This window comes from Cebus imitator, unplaced genomic scaffold (assembly GCF_001604975.1).
Source record: "Cebus imitator isolate Cc_AM_T3 unplaced genomic scaffold, Cebus_imitator-1.0 Scaffold264, whole genome shotgun sequence".
Taxonomy (NCBI): Eukaryota; Metazoa; Chordata; class Mammalia; order Primates; family Cebidae; genus Cebus; species Cebus imitator.
This window is the reverse complement of record NW_016107579.1, coordinates 2,312,775-2,328,721: the sequence shown is the minus strand read 5'-3', so window position 1 is coordinate 2,328,721 and position 15,947 is coordinate 2,312,775. Positions and strand designations below refer to the sequence as shown.

At 53.5% G+C, this 15,947-nt stretch overlaps 1 protein-coding gene across 2 annotated transcripts in view; it reads left to right on the top strand.

Annotated features, from left to right (window-relative positions):
- The window catches only part of SCTR (secretin receptor), an 81,213-nt gene that overhangs the window by 26,125 nt on the left and 39,141 nt on the right, over nucleotides 1-15,947 (top strand). The window contains exons 2-3 of one of the 2 annotated variants that reach the window (XM_037728400.1): nucleotides 3,180-3,295; nucleotides 14,096-14,203. In XM_037728400.1, the coding sequence (XP_037584328.1) occupies nucleotides 14,107-14,203 (97 nt within the window). In that variant the 5' untranslated portion in view covers nucleotides 3,180-3,295; nucleotides 14,096-14,106. The remainder of the gene's footprint in view (nucleotides 1-3,179; nucleotides 3,296-14,095; nucleotides 14,204-15,947) is intronic. The other variant, XM_017500252.2, reaches the window with a different exon arrangement.

Genomic DNA, 15,947 nt, shown 5'->3' with positions numbered 1-15,947 from the left:
ATTCTAGCTACTTGGGAGGCTGAGGCAGGAGAATCACTTGAACCCGGGAGGCAGAGGTTGCAGTGAGTCGAGATCTCGCCATTGCACTCCAGCCTGGGCAACAAGAGTGAAACTCCATCTCAACAAGAACAAAAACAAAACAAAACGAAAAAGAACGGAGGTGAGAATGTCTTCTTTAGGATTATAATGATAAATGAGATAAAGTGTGTTAAACACTGATGCCTTGTAAATATTGCTAATTTAGTTAAATATCATTAATCAACAGTTTAAGTATTAATTTTATATTTAAATGTTAACTTTATGTTTATTTCCTTCCTAAATGTCTTGTCTTTGCTCTCTGTCATTTAAGGGCAAGGAGGCGTATAGCATTACGAACCTCTGTACACAGATGGTCATAACAGCCCCCTTCACAAAGATGAAGAGGTGGAAACAGCCTAAATGCCCTTCAGCTGATGAATGGATAAACAAAATGTGGTTTATCCACACAATAGGATATTATTCAGCCTTTAAAAAGAATGAAGGGGGGCCGGGCGTGGTGGCTCACACCTGTAATCCAAGCACTTTGGAGGCCAAGGCGGGCGGATCACCTGAGGTCAGGAGTTCAAGACCAGCCTGATGAGCATGGTGAAACCCTGTCTTAATGAAAAAAAAAAAAAAAAAAAAGAAATGAAGTGATGACACATTCTACAGCATGGACAAACCTTGAAACCTAATGCTAAGTGAAACAAGCCAGATACAAAAGGACATGCATTGTGGCCGGGCACGGTGGCTCACACCTGTCATCCCAGTGTTCTGGGAGGCCGAGGAGGGTGGATTATTTGAGGTCAGGAGTTTGAGACCAGCCTGACCAACATGGTGAAACCAAGTCTCTACTAAAAACACAAAATTATCCAGGTGTGGTGGTGAGTGCCTGTCATCCCAGGTACTTAGGAGGCTGAGGCAGGAGAATTGCTTGAACCCAGGAGGCGGAGGTTGCAATGAGATGAGATCGCGCCATTGCACTCCAGCCTGGGCAACAAGAGCGAAACTCCATCTCAAAAAGAAAAAGAAAAGAAAGTCATGTAAAATGATGATAGATAAGAACAGTGTGTGGGTCCGCCTGAGTGTCTAATCAGAAGGCCTGACCTGGCCTGGGCCTCTATGAGGGCTTTCTTCAGGAAATGATGCTTGAGCCGAGGCCTGAGCCTGATTGGCAGTTACTGGGCATAGGCATGAGGGAGCCTGCTTGCAGGACCAGCACACAGGGGCTTATCAGCCCGTGGGGGATTTTCATCCTATCCTAAGAGCGGCCAAATGCCCTGGAGAGGCTTAGGAGGGCAGGGGGGTGACCGTCTGCATTATGAAAAGATCACCCCTGCCACAGTGTGGGAGGTGGACCAGAGAAAGACAGAAGTAGTTCAGAGAGACCCGCTGGGAGGCTGGTGGTCTAGGCAAGAGATATGGTCACTGGGACTGGATAGGATGTCATTGGATCCTCCAGAAGCAAGTGATTCCAGGCCAGATCAGTAGGACTGGGAACCGAGCCGGGGCAGGGAAGAAAGGCGGTAAATGTTACATCATCGCTGGGGGCACTTGGGGAACCACGCCTCTGAGTCACCCAGGAGCTGGAGGATGCATCCACCAGTGCCCCAACAGTCAGAGGTGGGGCTGCCTCGGGGCAGGCAGCTTTCATTCCCTTTCACTTCTAGCCTGCTGTGCTTAGGGGCAAAATCACCTCCAGTTGCTAGAGAAAGCCCCCAGACAAAGGGATACTGGGCCAGTGGGTGACAGTGAGATTGGTGTGCCAGAAAAGGTTAAGTCTAAGGAGTTACAAGCAGGCTCTGCTGTAAGGGCTGGACAGGCGTAGACCCACGGATGAGCTGTGTGGGCGGGAACACTGACCACCTGTGCTGAAGAACTGGATTCAGAACGAGGTGAGAGACAGAGAATCCAGGACGGCCCCCACGTGTTTGACTTGAGCAATGGGAGGAAGGAGTAAAGGAAGATGAGTATTCTGGAGGAGAGGAGATAAAATCACAAATGCAGATTTGTGAGGAGGGCTGAGGGCTGGGGATAAACCTCCACATAGGCAACATGGGAGGCTGAGGTTGAACCAGGAGAGTGCAGGAGTGGGAGGGGAAGAGGACCCAGGAGCCAGCCTGGAGCACTCCCAGCCCTCATTTGTCAGGAGCAGCTGGAGGCAGAGGAACGTGAGGTGTGTGAGCAGCAGAGGCGGCAGCCTGGATGCTGCAAAGGTGCTTTAGCCCATGCACGCAGCCACCGCGCGAGGGGCGGGGACAGAGCAGTCTGAGCCTTCGCTTTCCCTGCATCTGACTGCACTTTCTCTCTGGCTCTGACTACACTTGAGGAGTCAGACCATGGTCTTAGGCACTCATGGGGACCCCAGTGAGAGCCTCCTGGTCTCTTGCTGCCCCAGAAACTGCCTGGGATAGCAGGAAGCGAGGCTCCAACGAGGCCAGCCTGAGGTGCAGCCAAATCGCAGTTGCCCCCCACCTCCTGTCCCCAGGAGGATGCCTGAAACCCCAGTGACAGCAGCCCTCTGAGATAGGCCTAGAACGCTGGGCCTCTGTGAGGGCTGAAGGTGAACTTCCGTTTACACGGACAAGTAAGGGATGGTTGTTTGTTTGTTTGTTTTGAGATGGAGTCTTGCTCTGTAGCCCAGGCTGGAGTGCAGTGGCTCCATCTCGGCTCACTGCAACCTCCGCCTCCTGGTCCCGGTTCAAGCAAATCTCCTACCTCAGCCTCCCAAGCAGCTGGGATTACAGGCACGAGCCACCACGCCCAGCTAATTTTTGTATTTTTTAGTAGAGAAGGGGTTTTACCATGTTGGCCAGTCTGGTCTTGAACTCTGGACCTCATGATCCGCCTGCCTCAGCCTCCCAAAGTGCTGGGATTACAGGCTTGAGCCACCATGCCCGGCCAGGGATGGTTGTTTTAATGTAAGATGTGTTTAAAATGTCCCAGGGTTTTCTAGTGATTCCAGGATGAGGCCCAGCTCCTGACTTGGCCCCTGTCCACATCTCCACCCCTAACACTGCCAGCCAGCTCAACCCTCAACCAAATTGCTTGCAGTTTCCTGCCTGTCCATTCTCTCCTGCCTCCAGCCTTTGCACACGCAGACCCCTCGGCTACAACACCATTCTCCATCTTCTTCCCTCTGAAACCACCCGCCTTTTCAGACTCCTCTAGGAATGATGTCCTGAATGCCCCTGGCTCCCCTGGTCAAGTGAGTCACCCTGACTCCTGCAGGAGACTGCTTCTCTCTCTCCTCGCACCTCTGCACTGCACTGTGAAGGTGTGTTTCCTGGACTGTCCCTGCCCCTGACAGAGGCAGCAACAATGTCGCCTTCCTTCTTCCCCAGTGCTTGACACAGGGCTTGCCAGACTGAGTATTCAGTATGTGTTTGTTGACTGACTTCCTGAGTGAATGAGGGCAGATACATGGCTGAGAGCAGGGAGGAAGGAGAAAATAAAAGACAGCCAGTCCCAAGGAGAGAGTGGGAGATGAGGTGGAGCCTTGGAGGCGGGTGGGCTCCCCACAGGGGACACAGATGCCCCCAGGTGCCCAATTTGTCACAAATTAGCTGAGGTGAGCAACGTGGTCCTAGTCACCGGTGGAGGGATGCTCTCCAGGGTCCGACCTTGGGGGACAGAAGCGAGTCCCTGTCTTCACTGGCCATCCCCTATGGAGTGGTGAGCCAGCTGTGCCTGCCCCACTCAGGTCCTGACTAATGACCGTGCTGGCTGGGGCCCCTGCCCCCCTCCAGGCGTCCACATTCCTGTTGGGATCTCAGGAGGATACTCCCCACCATCTCGGGAGAGGGTCTGCTGTGAGGCCGCTCGGGCTTGGCTGGATCTGGCGAGAGGAGCGGAGCTGAGCGTCAGGCAGGGGCAGAGTCAGCCAGACTGGGTGCCACTCTTCCTTTCTGGGGCTCTTGGGCTAGAGGATTTTCCCCACTCCTCAACGTGCCCATTTTAAAGTGGAGAAAATAATCCGATCAACTTTATGACACCATTGTGGGGAATAAGTGAATTACTGCCTGAAGAAGGCAGGGCGTCTCCTCATAGCCAGGAGCTCCTCTCATGGCCTCTCTGTCCCAGCCCTTTGGTGCAGCCAGGCTGACCTCTGCCTTGAATGGCTGGGGTCCACTTAGGCCCTCAGCCCTGCCTGTGAGTGATGCCTCTTCTGTGAACCGCTTGCCCAGTCACCTTACCAGTGCTGAGTGCACGTTCACATGACTCCAGAAGTTGCACCCACATCCATGTCTCAATTCTGGGTTGAGTGATCTGAGCAGACTCGGTCATCCTTCTTCCCTAAGGCCCCCCACACAGTGCACCAGCCCTTTCCACCAGGTCCTGATTATGCATCCAGGGCTGAGAAAGCTCACTGGGGAGTCCTGCCTGACTTCTACCTCACACTCACTGGGGTGACCTGGGCAGTCCCTGACTGTACCCCTCCTTCCGGATCTTACTCTCCTTGAGAAAAGGACTCATCTGGCTTTGCAAGAGCTAAGGTGTCTGGCCAGGCCCTGGCGGCAGGACCAAGGAGGGCCAGCGTGCAGGTGGGTGAAAGGGTGGCTCAGCCGCCCCCCATCACAAACAGCTCAGACGCTGGGATCTGTTTTGCATATTGACCTTCTGCAGTGTGCATTTAGGAAACGGATCTGTTGCTTTGAAAAGATAGTTTTAAAACCCCCGAAGATGTCCAAGGACTCTGTGTGCTGGAAAAGTCTTCAGGCCTGCCCTGCAGAGTGGGTCGGAAACCAGTGCCCAGGGCTCCATCTGGGAGCGTGCAGCGGATGTGGTGTCTGAGGAAAAATCCCCTAAAAGACGAACAGGAGAAACAGCCAAGGCCTGGAGCTGGTTCCCAGAGCCCCCCTGTTGGGTTTCAAGGCTCGATCCTGGCACCTGTGTGTGGGAGGGGGCTGCTGGGGCTCTCTGTTGAGGGTACAGGTTAATGGTTAAGCTCCCCGGGGTGGAGGTTAATGTTTGAATGCCAGACGAGTCACAGGAAACGCCACTCAAGGAGCTGTCACCAAGCCTGCCACACTTATCACAGATAAAAAATTAACTCTTCAGCTATTCCGGGTTAGGGGGCCAAGGACTTACTGGCATTCTGTGGGAACGTTTCAGGGTCACCCTAAGAGCTGCATGGTCTGCCCCACAGGGCTATTTATTACTATGTTTACAGAAGCTGATGCCCCCTCAGAGCTGGCTGGTAGAAGGGCTGTGGCTCTCCCCAGGGGAAGAATGTTCCAGAAGGAGAGTGTGGTGATAGGAAAGGTCGGACAGACCTGGGTATGTGTCCTGCGCTGTCACACAGGTGCTCTGTGACCTTGCACAAGACACAGGTCCTCTCTGAGCCTCAGTGCCCTTGCCTTCAGGTGGGGTCGTGCCATCCCCTTTTCCTTCTTGTCTCTGCCTACTGGTTGCCCACTCCCCAGAGCATGGGTCCAGGAAAACAGGCTTTTTATTTTGTGTCATTTTTATTGAGGTGAAATTCACATAGCTTTAAATTTACCATTTAAAAGTGAATAATTCAATGGCAGTTGGCACATTCATAATGCTCCATGCAGCCACCAGCTCTATCTCATTCCCAAATATCTTCATCACCCCAAAATAAAATCCCTGTACCCATTAAGCAATCACTCCCCTCCTTCCCTCTCTCCAGCCCCTGGCTATGGCTAATCTACTTTCTGTCTCTGTGGATTTGCCGGCGCTGGACATTTCACATCAACGGAGGCATCTGCTACGTGGCCTTTTGTGTGTGTCTGCTTTTGCCGAGTGTGATGTTCTCGAGGTTCATCCATGGTGTAGTATGAGTCAGCGCTTCACGCGTGCTGGCCGGTAGTGTAGTTCTCTCTAACATTCCTAGCTCCTTTCTGGAGTCGCCTGGCCCCCGATGCCCTCTGGCAGCCACACCCTGGACCATCCTCTACAGCCGCTGGCTCATCTCTGCCCATTCTTCCCTTGGCAACACTGATCTTGGCTCATCCAAATTTCACTAGCTTATGTTTCTGTATTGTAGTTCTTAAAACAACTGTGCTATAAGCACTATTATTACCCCCATTTCACAGATGAAGACACAGGCTCCAAGGGGCCTGGACAGCATAAAGATGAAACAGGACTCAGCTTTGCCATCCAGTCTGATCAAACACAGCACAACTGAGCTGTGAATGACTGATAACCTTAACCGCCCCCCACTCCGCCCCAAAACAGAGAAGGTTTTCCATTAGAGAAAACAAAGACAGAGATTGCTGCTGACAATTAATCCCTAATTGGCATGAAATGTGATGTGAAATGAATAGCTTTAGGTCAGGTGAGAAACAGTTATTGGGTGGATGAGCTTCCATGGGGGCGACACGCACTTTGTGCTGTCCCTGGGAGGGAAGGACTTAGCTTCCAGTGCTCAGAAGCCGGCTTGGGGCTGGCCTCATGGACATAGATGGGCCAGTCTGCTCCAGAGAAGCAGCCGCCTTCTCTGGGCGGCTTAGGGCTGGAAGCGTTCATCTCATCTATGCAGACTTCATTCAGCCTCTGATGCTCTTCTCAGTCTCCTAATTCCGGGACCCTCTCTGCTTGAATACTTTCAGTGATGGGGAACTCATCACTCCCAAGATAGTTCATTCCATCAAACAGCTTACAATTCTTGGTTCCAAGACTCTTTAGCTGTTTCTCCTGTGGTGTGATTTTCAGGATCTTTGTTGTCGTGGGATTTCAGCTCCTCTAGCCTCATCCTGACCACAGCTCCTGTGTGTCCAGCCATCACAAAGGAGAGCCACACCTTCTTGACCTAAGACTGTAGGTCAAGTTGTTAGCAAAGCAAGGAAACTTCACCAGGCTCTCCCTTGGATGGCCTGGGGATGGGGCCATGGCTGAGCCAAGCGAGGCAAAGGGACACATAACGCAGTCGGGAGACAGACCGCTGTGCAGGAGCTCAGCCTAAGCCTGTGGGGGAGGAGCGGGAGCTTCTCTCTGCTGCGCACTCCCCAGGGAGGGCTCCCCACTATCCCGAGACTACCTGTCCCCATTCCAGCTGTGGATGTGCTTCTGGGCCTGAGCAGGGTCTCGGGAACTCAGCGGGGCTCTTGGTAACCCTGGGCCTCACCAGATGCCTGTGGGGTGGGGACTGGGTTTTGAGGACCCTCTACGGACAGCCCACAGTGTGTCTCCATGCTGACCTAGCCTGGAATCTGGTTTCAGGAGGCCGAGGCTGACCCGGGGCCTCTTTCCCTAAGTGGCCATCTCCGGGAGGAGAACGGGATGAGTGGGGGCGGGCAGGGGGTGGAGGTGCCTGAGAGATGGATGCAGCAGTCCAGGGCAGAGGAAACAGCAAACACCAGCAGAAGCAGAAGCTACGAGACACGAGGGCAAGACAAGGAAGAGATGAGCCTTCCCTGGAGACCCCATCAGCCGATGATGTGAGCACCAGGGACATGCGGGGGTGTGAGTGGCCCCGTTCAGCATGGCCCTGGGGGCCGGGCTGTTCCTGGCCCCATGCCACTGAAGCCTGACACATTGCCGCAGAAATAGTCCCAGGTTTTTATCAGGCCATCTGAGCCTATTTATAAATAGCGGACTGGAGGATGGAGCCGCACTCCGGGTGAACACAGGGCAAACTCCCAGGCACTGTCCTGCCCTTTCAGATGGCCCTTTCCCCTCTCTCAACCACCCCCTTGCCGCACCCCAGACCTGCGGGCCACCTCTTTATCCCTGTGGGCAGGACAGAGGAAGCTGACATTGCTGTTTCTGCTTCAGACCTGGCCCAGGGCCAGGGGCTCCACAAATACAGAGACCACAAATCTTTATCTATAAACCCCATTGGGTGAAAATATGACCTTCTCCATTTCTGACTTTAATTCTGATTGCATTTTCCTGGGGTGGCAGACATTTCTGGATCTTCCCCTGCAGTTTTCCCAGGGGGCTAGAGATTCACGCAGCACCTCCGTGTTCAGGGGGATCCCGTCTCGCCTGCGGCTGACAATGGTGTCAGTCACAGGTGGTGACTGGCAGAGCCCTGCCTATCCTGGGCCACTGGCCCTTCTGTGCTTTGCCGGCAGGCATGGGCTCGGTAAGGCTGTCTGTGGCCTGCCCGACTAGACCTGCCCCCACACCCATTTCTCCTCTGGGCCATCTCACCCCCTTGGGACTGGCTGGGCAGCAGGGTATTTGCTTGAACCTTCCATGTCCCAGCTCATGACTTCCCCTCCATCTCTTCCCAGTTTATGGGAATTCTTGTTCCTTTTCTGTTTCCTCCCAAGAGCTTCAATAATCCCAGAATACCTCTTCATCCTCCAGAGACCTTTGGAAGCCCAAGCCAGGAAGTTTTCTTGCCTTTCTCTGTGGCTTCAATCTGAGAAGAAAGAAAAGAGAAAAGAAAAAAAAAACAAACCCAAAAAACAGGAGAAGAAAAAAAAAAGAAGTTGATAGATCAGAAAGTATTCCACTGTACCCACATATCATTTAATTCTCACAAAAATCCTGGGGAACATTACTGTGCCCATTTTATAGATTGGGAGACTGAGGCTCACAGAGGTAAGTGCTATACCCAAGGTAGGCTTGGGTCCAAAACCCATTCTATATCCACCATGCCACCTGCCTCCACCTGGTGTCCCATGCTGTCCTCCTGGGCCACAGGCACTCAAGAAGGCACGTGGCATTTGTGGGCTGGCAGTGTCTTCTCTTGTTTCTCCTCTTAAACGTCCCAGCTTTCTATCTCACCCCCTCCAGCCAGGCAGCTGGTGGTGGAAGTGCCATCAGAGATGACAGAGGGGTGGGGAGGCCTGCTCCTCACATGCTTTGGATCTGCCTGCCCACACAGCTAATGTATATTCCTTCTAGCCCTGGCTCTCCGGGGGCAGTGACCCCTCCCTCGTGGCTCAGTAAGTGTGGCCCTATTGACAAAGCTCCCCGATCCCTTGTCTCAATGACTGCCCCTCACCCCCAACACAGGCAGTGAGTTGTGCTGTTCTAGATTCAAAATTGCCCAGGATGACCCCGGCCCTGGGCTGTGTCCCTTCCCTGCCAGGGCTCCCTGGGAAGGCCAGGGCCAGGACAGGTATCTGACGCTAAGCCAGGAGTGCTCTTCCCTACGTCCCCCTCCTGCTTGGCTTGGGGGCCTGGGGAGTCCAGGAGTGGGGTCTGAGATGCTGCATTCACAGCCTGGGGGCAGTGCAGGACAGCCTCCACAAGCACCAAGGAGGCCACAGAAACTGCCCCACTCCCCCAAGCCACATTCCCTCCAGCCCGGCTCTAGCCATGTGCCTCCTGTACTGTGATCCCCTTCATATTTTTTCCTTTAAATCAATGTACTTAGCCTTATCCTAATCAATAAACTTCGCCTCATCCTAAACAATAGTAGCTATAAAATCACAGATGTGATATGCTAGTTTTATAATGTTTCTAATACATATTCCATTTTCTTTAAAAAAAGGTGTAACTATTAAAAAATGTTCAACCATGTACCAACCAAAAAGCACAGGCCCCAGCGAGTGGTGAGCTCATCGCAAGCTGGGAAACCCTGGGTCTGTTCTGTGCCTTCTGTGCCCAGACGGTGGAGCCAGGGCTGGGAGAGAACAAGGAAGTGTCACTGGTGCTCAGGAAACGAGGAACGCTGTGTGGGGCTAGCAGCCAGGTCTGCCGCCACCTAGGCCATCCTGGAGGAAGCAGCCTGTCCGTCCCAGGCTGGGGCATGGGAAGGCTGGTTGGCATCCCAGCCCCATCATCACCAGCTCTGTCATCCACACTTGTCACTCCCCGCTCTTGGAGCCTCAGCTTCCTCATCTCTGCCGTGGGGCAGTGACTCTACTTACCCTTGGGTTGCTCTGAGCCTAAGCTCCAGGATGTCTGATGTGCGTCCAGCACAGGCCGGGCATGGCCTGTCCCCAGGTGTCCCTGGGGCCCTGCCTGACATGAGCCAAGTTAGGAAGCCTCTCAGACGTGCTGGCACCATCCACATCTGTCTGGCCAGCCAGCCAGCGTTGTCCAGCCTCATGGCCCAGAATCTGTGGCTGGTGCCCTGGCTGACCTGGTCAGTCCAGCCAGCCCTGAATCTGTCTCTCTCCAAGTGAGGCAAGAGGCTCCTGCATTTTTCCATGCTCTGGAAATGCCCCGGCTGCTTCCAAGGCAAGAGAGGCTGCCCTGAGTTGGCAGGGGAGCTGCAACTTGAAATGAGGCGTCTGGCTGCCACCCCGAGATGACCACATAGGGAAAGGGGCTCCAGGTCAGCCTCGGCCTCCTGAGACTCCAGATGCCAGGCTAGGTCAGCGTGGAGACACACAGTGGGCTGTCTGTAGAGGGTCCTCAGGACCAAGTCCCCACCCCACAGGCATCTGGGGAGGCCCAGGAGACCCTGCTCAGGTCCAGCGAGCGCATCCACAGCCGGAATGTGGGCAGACAGCCTCGGGATAGTGGGGAGCCCTCCCTGGGGAGTGCGAAGCAGAGAGAAGCTCCCGCTCCTCCTCTTGCAGGTGAAGCTTATGGGGGTTCCTCATCTCCCACATGCTCCTGGGACACAGACCCCTGTCCCTTGGCCTCATAGATGCTTCCACTGTCCTGTAAAAGCCCTGCCCAAACACGGCCATCTGTGTCCCTCTCCAATTCCCTGCCACCCTTGCTCATGGCCGCAGCCTGCCCTTGTGGTTCCTGGGCCTGCCCCGCCTCCAAAGCCCCCAAAGTCATCCTGATTTCAGGCCTGGGCTCCTCTCTGGGCCCTCACACTTTCCCTGTCCCGTTAGGGGCTGGACCTGTCTTCAGGGAGAAACAGGCCACATTTGCCGGGGCTTCCTCACTCTAGTCCAGCATCCTCCCCGACCCAGGCCCCCCGGCCCGGCCCACCCTTCCCTCCCCCACCCACCTGCCTCTCTCCAGCTCCCAGAGCCTCACTTGAACAAGGAGGGCACTAGGCAGCTGGAGACAGGTCAGGTGGGTGGAGGACAGGGTGGAGACAGCTTTCAGACCCTCTGTTTCCTGGCTATGTGGCCCGGGAAGCCACTTCTGGCTCTGCTTAATTGCTGCATTTAAAAGTGAGGGTAGAGCCAAGCACCTCGGGAGCTGGGGCACTGCCGTGGGATTACATGGGGTTACGTGTGGCATGCACAGGGCTCCTCCCCATCAGCACCAGGCCCTGGGTTCGGAGTGTAGCAGCCAAGTGGGTGCAAAAGCCCGTTTCCCAGGGATGCGTGGTGGGGACTGGCGCGGGGGACAGTGGTTCCAGCTGATGTCCCTTCATTTATTCATCTGCCGTGTTTGCTGAGCTCCTGTGCTATGCCTGGCCTGTTGGAGGCACAGGGGCCGGCTCTCCCGGGCTCTCTGCCTGGTCATGGGGGAGGCATCTACATCCAGGCACCGAGGTGAAGACAGCTGGCAGTGACCCCCGCTGGTGGGTCTGTGACTGCCGGTCTCACTCTCTTTGAATTGCACCTAGGAGCCAGGGGTAGGGCTGAGCGTAGAAATGAGGACCCTCAGCTGAGGAGCAGAGTGGAAATTCTCAAAGCAAGCCCTGGAACCACTTCAGCAGCATCTTTGGGGAATTCTTAAAAAGCAGATTCCTGGGTCTGGCCTCACCAGGACGGAATTAGAATCTCGGCTGGGTCCTAGGGATCTGCATGTCCCTGAGATGCACCCAGCTTATTCCGATGTAGGTGGGAGGGTCGCATTACTGCAATGGGACAGGTCGCCAGGGAGATTTCACTTAGAGGGGTGAAGGGGTCAAGGACACTATGGATGCTTTGGGTCTGGTCAGATTAATGCCTGAAAATAGATTCGTGCTCATTTAAAAAGCTGAGCATTTGCCATCTGGGTACTCCCGCGACCCCTGCACACTGCCTCCATCCCTCAGTCCCCGGAGCTAAGAATTGCCATTCAGGGAACCCAGCCTGGTCCAACCTCCTGAGTCCAAATGAAAAAGGAACAGGCCTGGGGAGGCCAGCGGGAAAGGGGTTGCCAGTCTGCTGCCTACTCTGGGCAGGTTTTTGAGATGGGTGTCAAACTCTTTCTCTAGACAACCTCAGGAGGGAGGTGCTAGTCCTCCCAGAAGAGATGAGGAAGTGAGGAAGTTAGCAGGGCAGCTGACAAGGTGAGGTGGGCCTGGAGCCCGGGTCTGCCAACTTGAATTCTGGCTCTTTCTTTTTGGGGGTGTTGTGCTCTGCCCTGTGCCATGTTCCCCAAACTGGAGGAACGCTGACTGCAGCTGCCCTCAGTTCATTTCGCCTCGCCCCTTCCAAGCCTTCCCCCAGCAGTGACCTCTCAGAGGTCATGTGTCTCAGAAGTCTGTCGCAGGAAGCAATTTCCCTGGGTTTCTGCCCTAGGATCAACTTTGAAAGAATTCGTGGGTGGTTATGTGAAATGACGTCTTAAAAGACAGTACAGTCACAACTCACATACGAATATAAAACGAATACCTGCCGAACACCTTGTTTAATTTGTGAGGGAGTCAGTAAGATATTACCACTGGTTCATAGAATTCGAAGTGCCTGATATGGTTTGGCTATTTCCCCACTCAAATCTCATCTTGAATTGTAGCTCCCATAATCCCCATGTGTCGTGGGAGGGACCTGGTGGAAGGTAATCGAATCTTGCGGGCAGGTTTTTCCCGTGCTGTTCTCGTGATAGTGAATAAATCTCACGAGATCTGGAGGAGATAAAGGGGAGTTTTCCTTCACAAGTCCTCTCTCCTGCCCACCGGCATGTAAGATGTCCCTTTGATCTTCCGTCGTCTTCCGACATGATGGCGAGGCCTCCCCAGCCGTGTGGAACTGTGAGTCCATTAAACCTGTTTTCTGTATAAATTACCCAGTCTCAGGTATGTCTTTATTAGCAGCATGGAAATGGACTGATACAATACCACACCTGTGAGGCAGAACAGTAATATGAATTTACAAACAGATGCAAAACTGGCTGAATACGCAGGGAGGGAAGTGAAATTAATCATATTTCAACTGGACAATAATTATTGTGCCCGTGGATGGGAATCATTCGCATTGCTGCCAATCATCTAGAACTTACAGAGTTGCAATTCAGCTCAAAGACAATAAAAAGCCTGACACTCCGTTGAATCAGATAATCCAGAAGGCTATGCTTAGACAATGCTGTGTTTTGCACTGAAAACACCTCATAATTTTTTTTATTCATCTTAAAGTCTTTCAGTTTTCAGAAGACTTTTCTTGCAGCCAAATCTGGCTGTGACCTTCCTTGCAGCCAAATCAAAGAGGAAACCAGCTTCAAGTGTAGTGTCTGTGTATACTAGTTGTTCACAGTAAGTTCAGCTTCTCACTGCATTGAGACCAGGTTCTCCTTTTGAGAGGTGCTTCATCAAGGGAACTCAAGTGACATAGAAAGCAACATCCTTGACAGTATTCTTGCCACAAATACAGTGGAGCTGTGTCCCTAGGCCAGGGCAGTGGCTCTCAGAGTGTGGTCCCAGGACAAATAACATCACTTGGGAACTTGATAGAAATGCAGATACTCAGGCCCCACCCCAGACCTACTGAGCCATCTGTGTTTTACCAATCCTCTGGATGATTCTAATGCAAGCTGAATTTGAGAATCATGGGACGAGAGTTATCAACCCTGCAGTCAAGCGTTAGAATTACCTGGAAGGCTTTCGAAGGACATCATGGCTGGGCCCACCCAAACCAATTCATGCAGAACCCGGTGTGCCAAGCCAGTTGTGTCTATCTTTAAAGCCCCCCAGGTAGTCGGACCACGCAGCTAGGAGAGAGGCCCACTGCTGCTTAGTTGTTTAATGCAAACTGAGGCCAACAGATGTGCCATTTGCTGCAGAGAAATCCAGACCTTCACTTGCAAAGCTTATATGAGAGGGTGCCTTCCTTCTGTCCTTCTTCCCTTCCTCCCTCCCTTTCTTACTTCCTTCCGTCTTCAACACTGAGCACTACTATGTAGATGGCAGAGATCAAGGGCCCACAGAGGAAAAGGTGGCATTGGTTTCTGATCCCAAGGAGTCAGCACCTAATGGGAACTTGGGAAGTAGTCTAGTGGGAATTCCAGGCAGGTGAGGGTGTCGGTGATGGGGACAGGATGGTAGGGCAGCCCTCGGTCCATTCCCATCCCTGTCTGATGCTGCTTTTCTCTCCAGGTTGTGAGGGGATGTGGGACAACATGAGCTGCTGGCCCTCTTCTGTGCTGGGCCGGACTGTGGAGGTGGGGTGCCCGAGATTCCTCCGGATGCTCACCAACAGAAATGGTAACCACTCAGCCCATGGGGCCTGGCGGGGCAACTGATGGGGGGCCCTCTGGGTGGGGCCTCAGCTTAGAGGTAGGGGGCCAAGGAACCTTTTCTGAGGACAAGTATGGGCACAATGATTCGGGGAGATGATTGCAGGAGATCAGAAGCCTTGCTTGGGAATGTGGAGTGGGCTCAATTCTCAGGGTCTCAAGCAAGGGGGCGGGAGGCAGTGCACTGGGGAAGCGGGTAAGGGAGCCTGGCCTGCTTGTCTGCCCCATGCCTTTCAGTTAGGGGCTCTCTTCCTCCTTTCCGTGTTTCTGCTCCCTTACCAACCAGGGGCCTTGCTCCAGCCCCCATGCCTGGATCCTCTCCTGGCAGCTCCCTAACGGCTTGGCCTTCCAGAATGCTTCCTTCCTCTGTCAGGCCCTGCTGATGAACTGGCTCCCTGGGAGCCCTCAGCCTCCTGGGGCGGAAGGCTCTCTTACCAGAGGACAGCTGTAATTTTAAGAATTTTCCTAATTGCCACACATTGATGAAAAGTCGACCATGCACAGGGCATTTTTATAAGTATACGTGGGCTCATTTAGTCACCATAAACCCGCCACAGATCACAGACCTTTTCTCTTGATCCAGTAAAGAGTAATAATCACAGGGACTAGGAAAAGCTGTGCAGCTGTCCCTCTTTCCTGGTCCGGGCAGGACAGGAAGAGCTGCCTGATGAAGCCTGAACAAGAACAAACCAAAGTCAGGCAAGGCAAGATGACCACGGGTCAGAGGCTGTGGGAGGGGAGTGCAGGTTCTTCTCACCATAATTCTGCCGTCCACATGCACACGCGTGCACACTCACACATATATTTGGAAAACTTGCTGCTCCCTCGAAGCCTCACTCGACACCCTACACTATGGGAAACGGAGGGGCTGAGGTAGACAGGCTTGAACCCCACTCCTCCACTCCCTGGCGTGGTAATGCTACCTGCAGTAACAGACAACGCCCCACGTCTCAAAGCCTTCAGGCAAATGTGTCCACAGAAAGTCCAAAACAGGCCAGGCATGTTGGCTCACGCCTGTAATCCCAGCACTTTGGGAGGCCGAGGTGGGCGGATCTCTTGAGGTTGGGAGTTTGAGACAAGCCTGACCAACATGGTGAAACCCCCATCTCTACTAAAAATACAAAAATTAGCCAGGCATGGTGGCGCACACCTGTAGTCCCAGTTACTCAGGAGGCTGAGGCATGAGAATCACTCGAACCTGGGAGGTCGAGGTTGCAGTGAGCTGAGATCGTGCCACTGCACTTCAGCCTGTGCCACAGTGAGACTGTCTCAAAAAAAAAAAAAAAATGTCCAAAACAGGAAAGAGGTGTTCCTGATTAGCAGGTGGCTCTGCTCCACACAGTGACTCCAGCACCCCACACCTCACAGCTGTGGCTTCAGCAGTTTCCAGGCTGACTGATGGAGGAGAAGGACCCGGGGGACCACATGGCAGAGGTTCAGAAGGTGCGGGCCTGGGACGGATCCCACTCTGCCCACATTCCTTCAGCTAGAACTCAGTCACGTGGGAACATCTAACTGCAAGCGACCTGGGGAAATGCCGTTTTGCTGGGTGCCAGTCAGCCTCAGAATCCAAGTTGCTCACTGCTGCTAAGCCTCAATTTTCTTGACTGTAAAATGGGGAAATTAAGTAAGATCTGCCCTGTAAGGCTGTGCTTGGAAATACATTTTGTCCCTTCTCCCTACCTCCTCTCCTTTCTTTCCCTTCTTCTCCC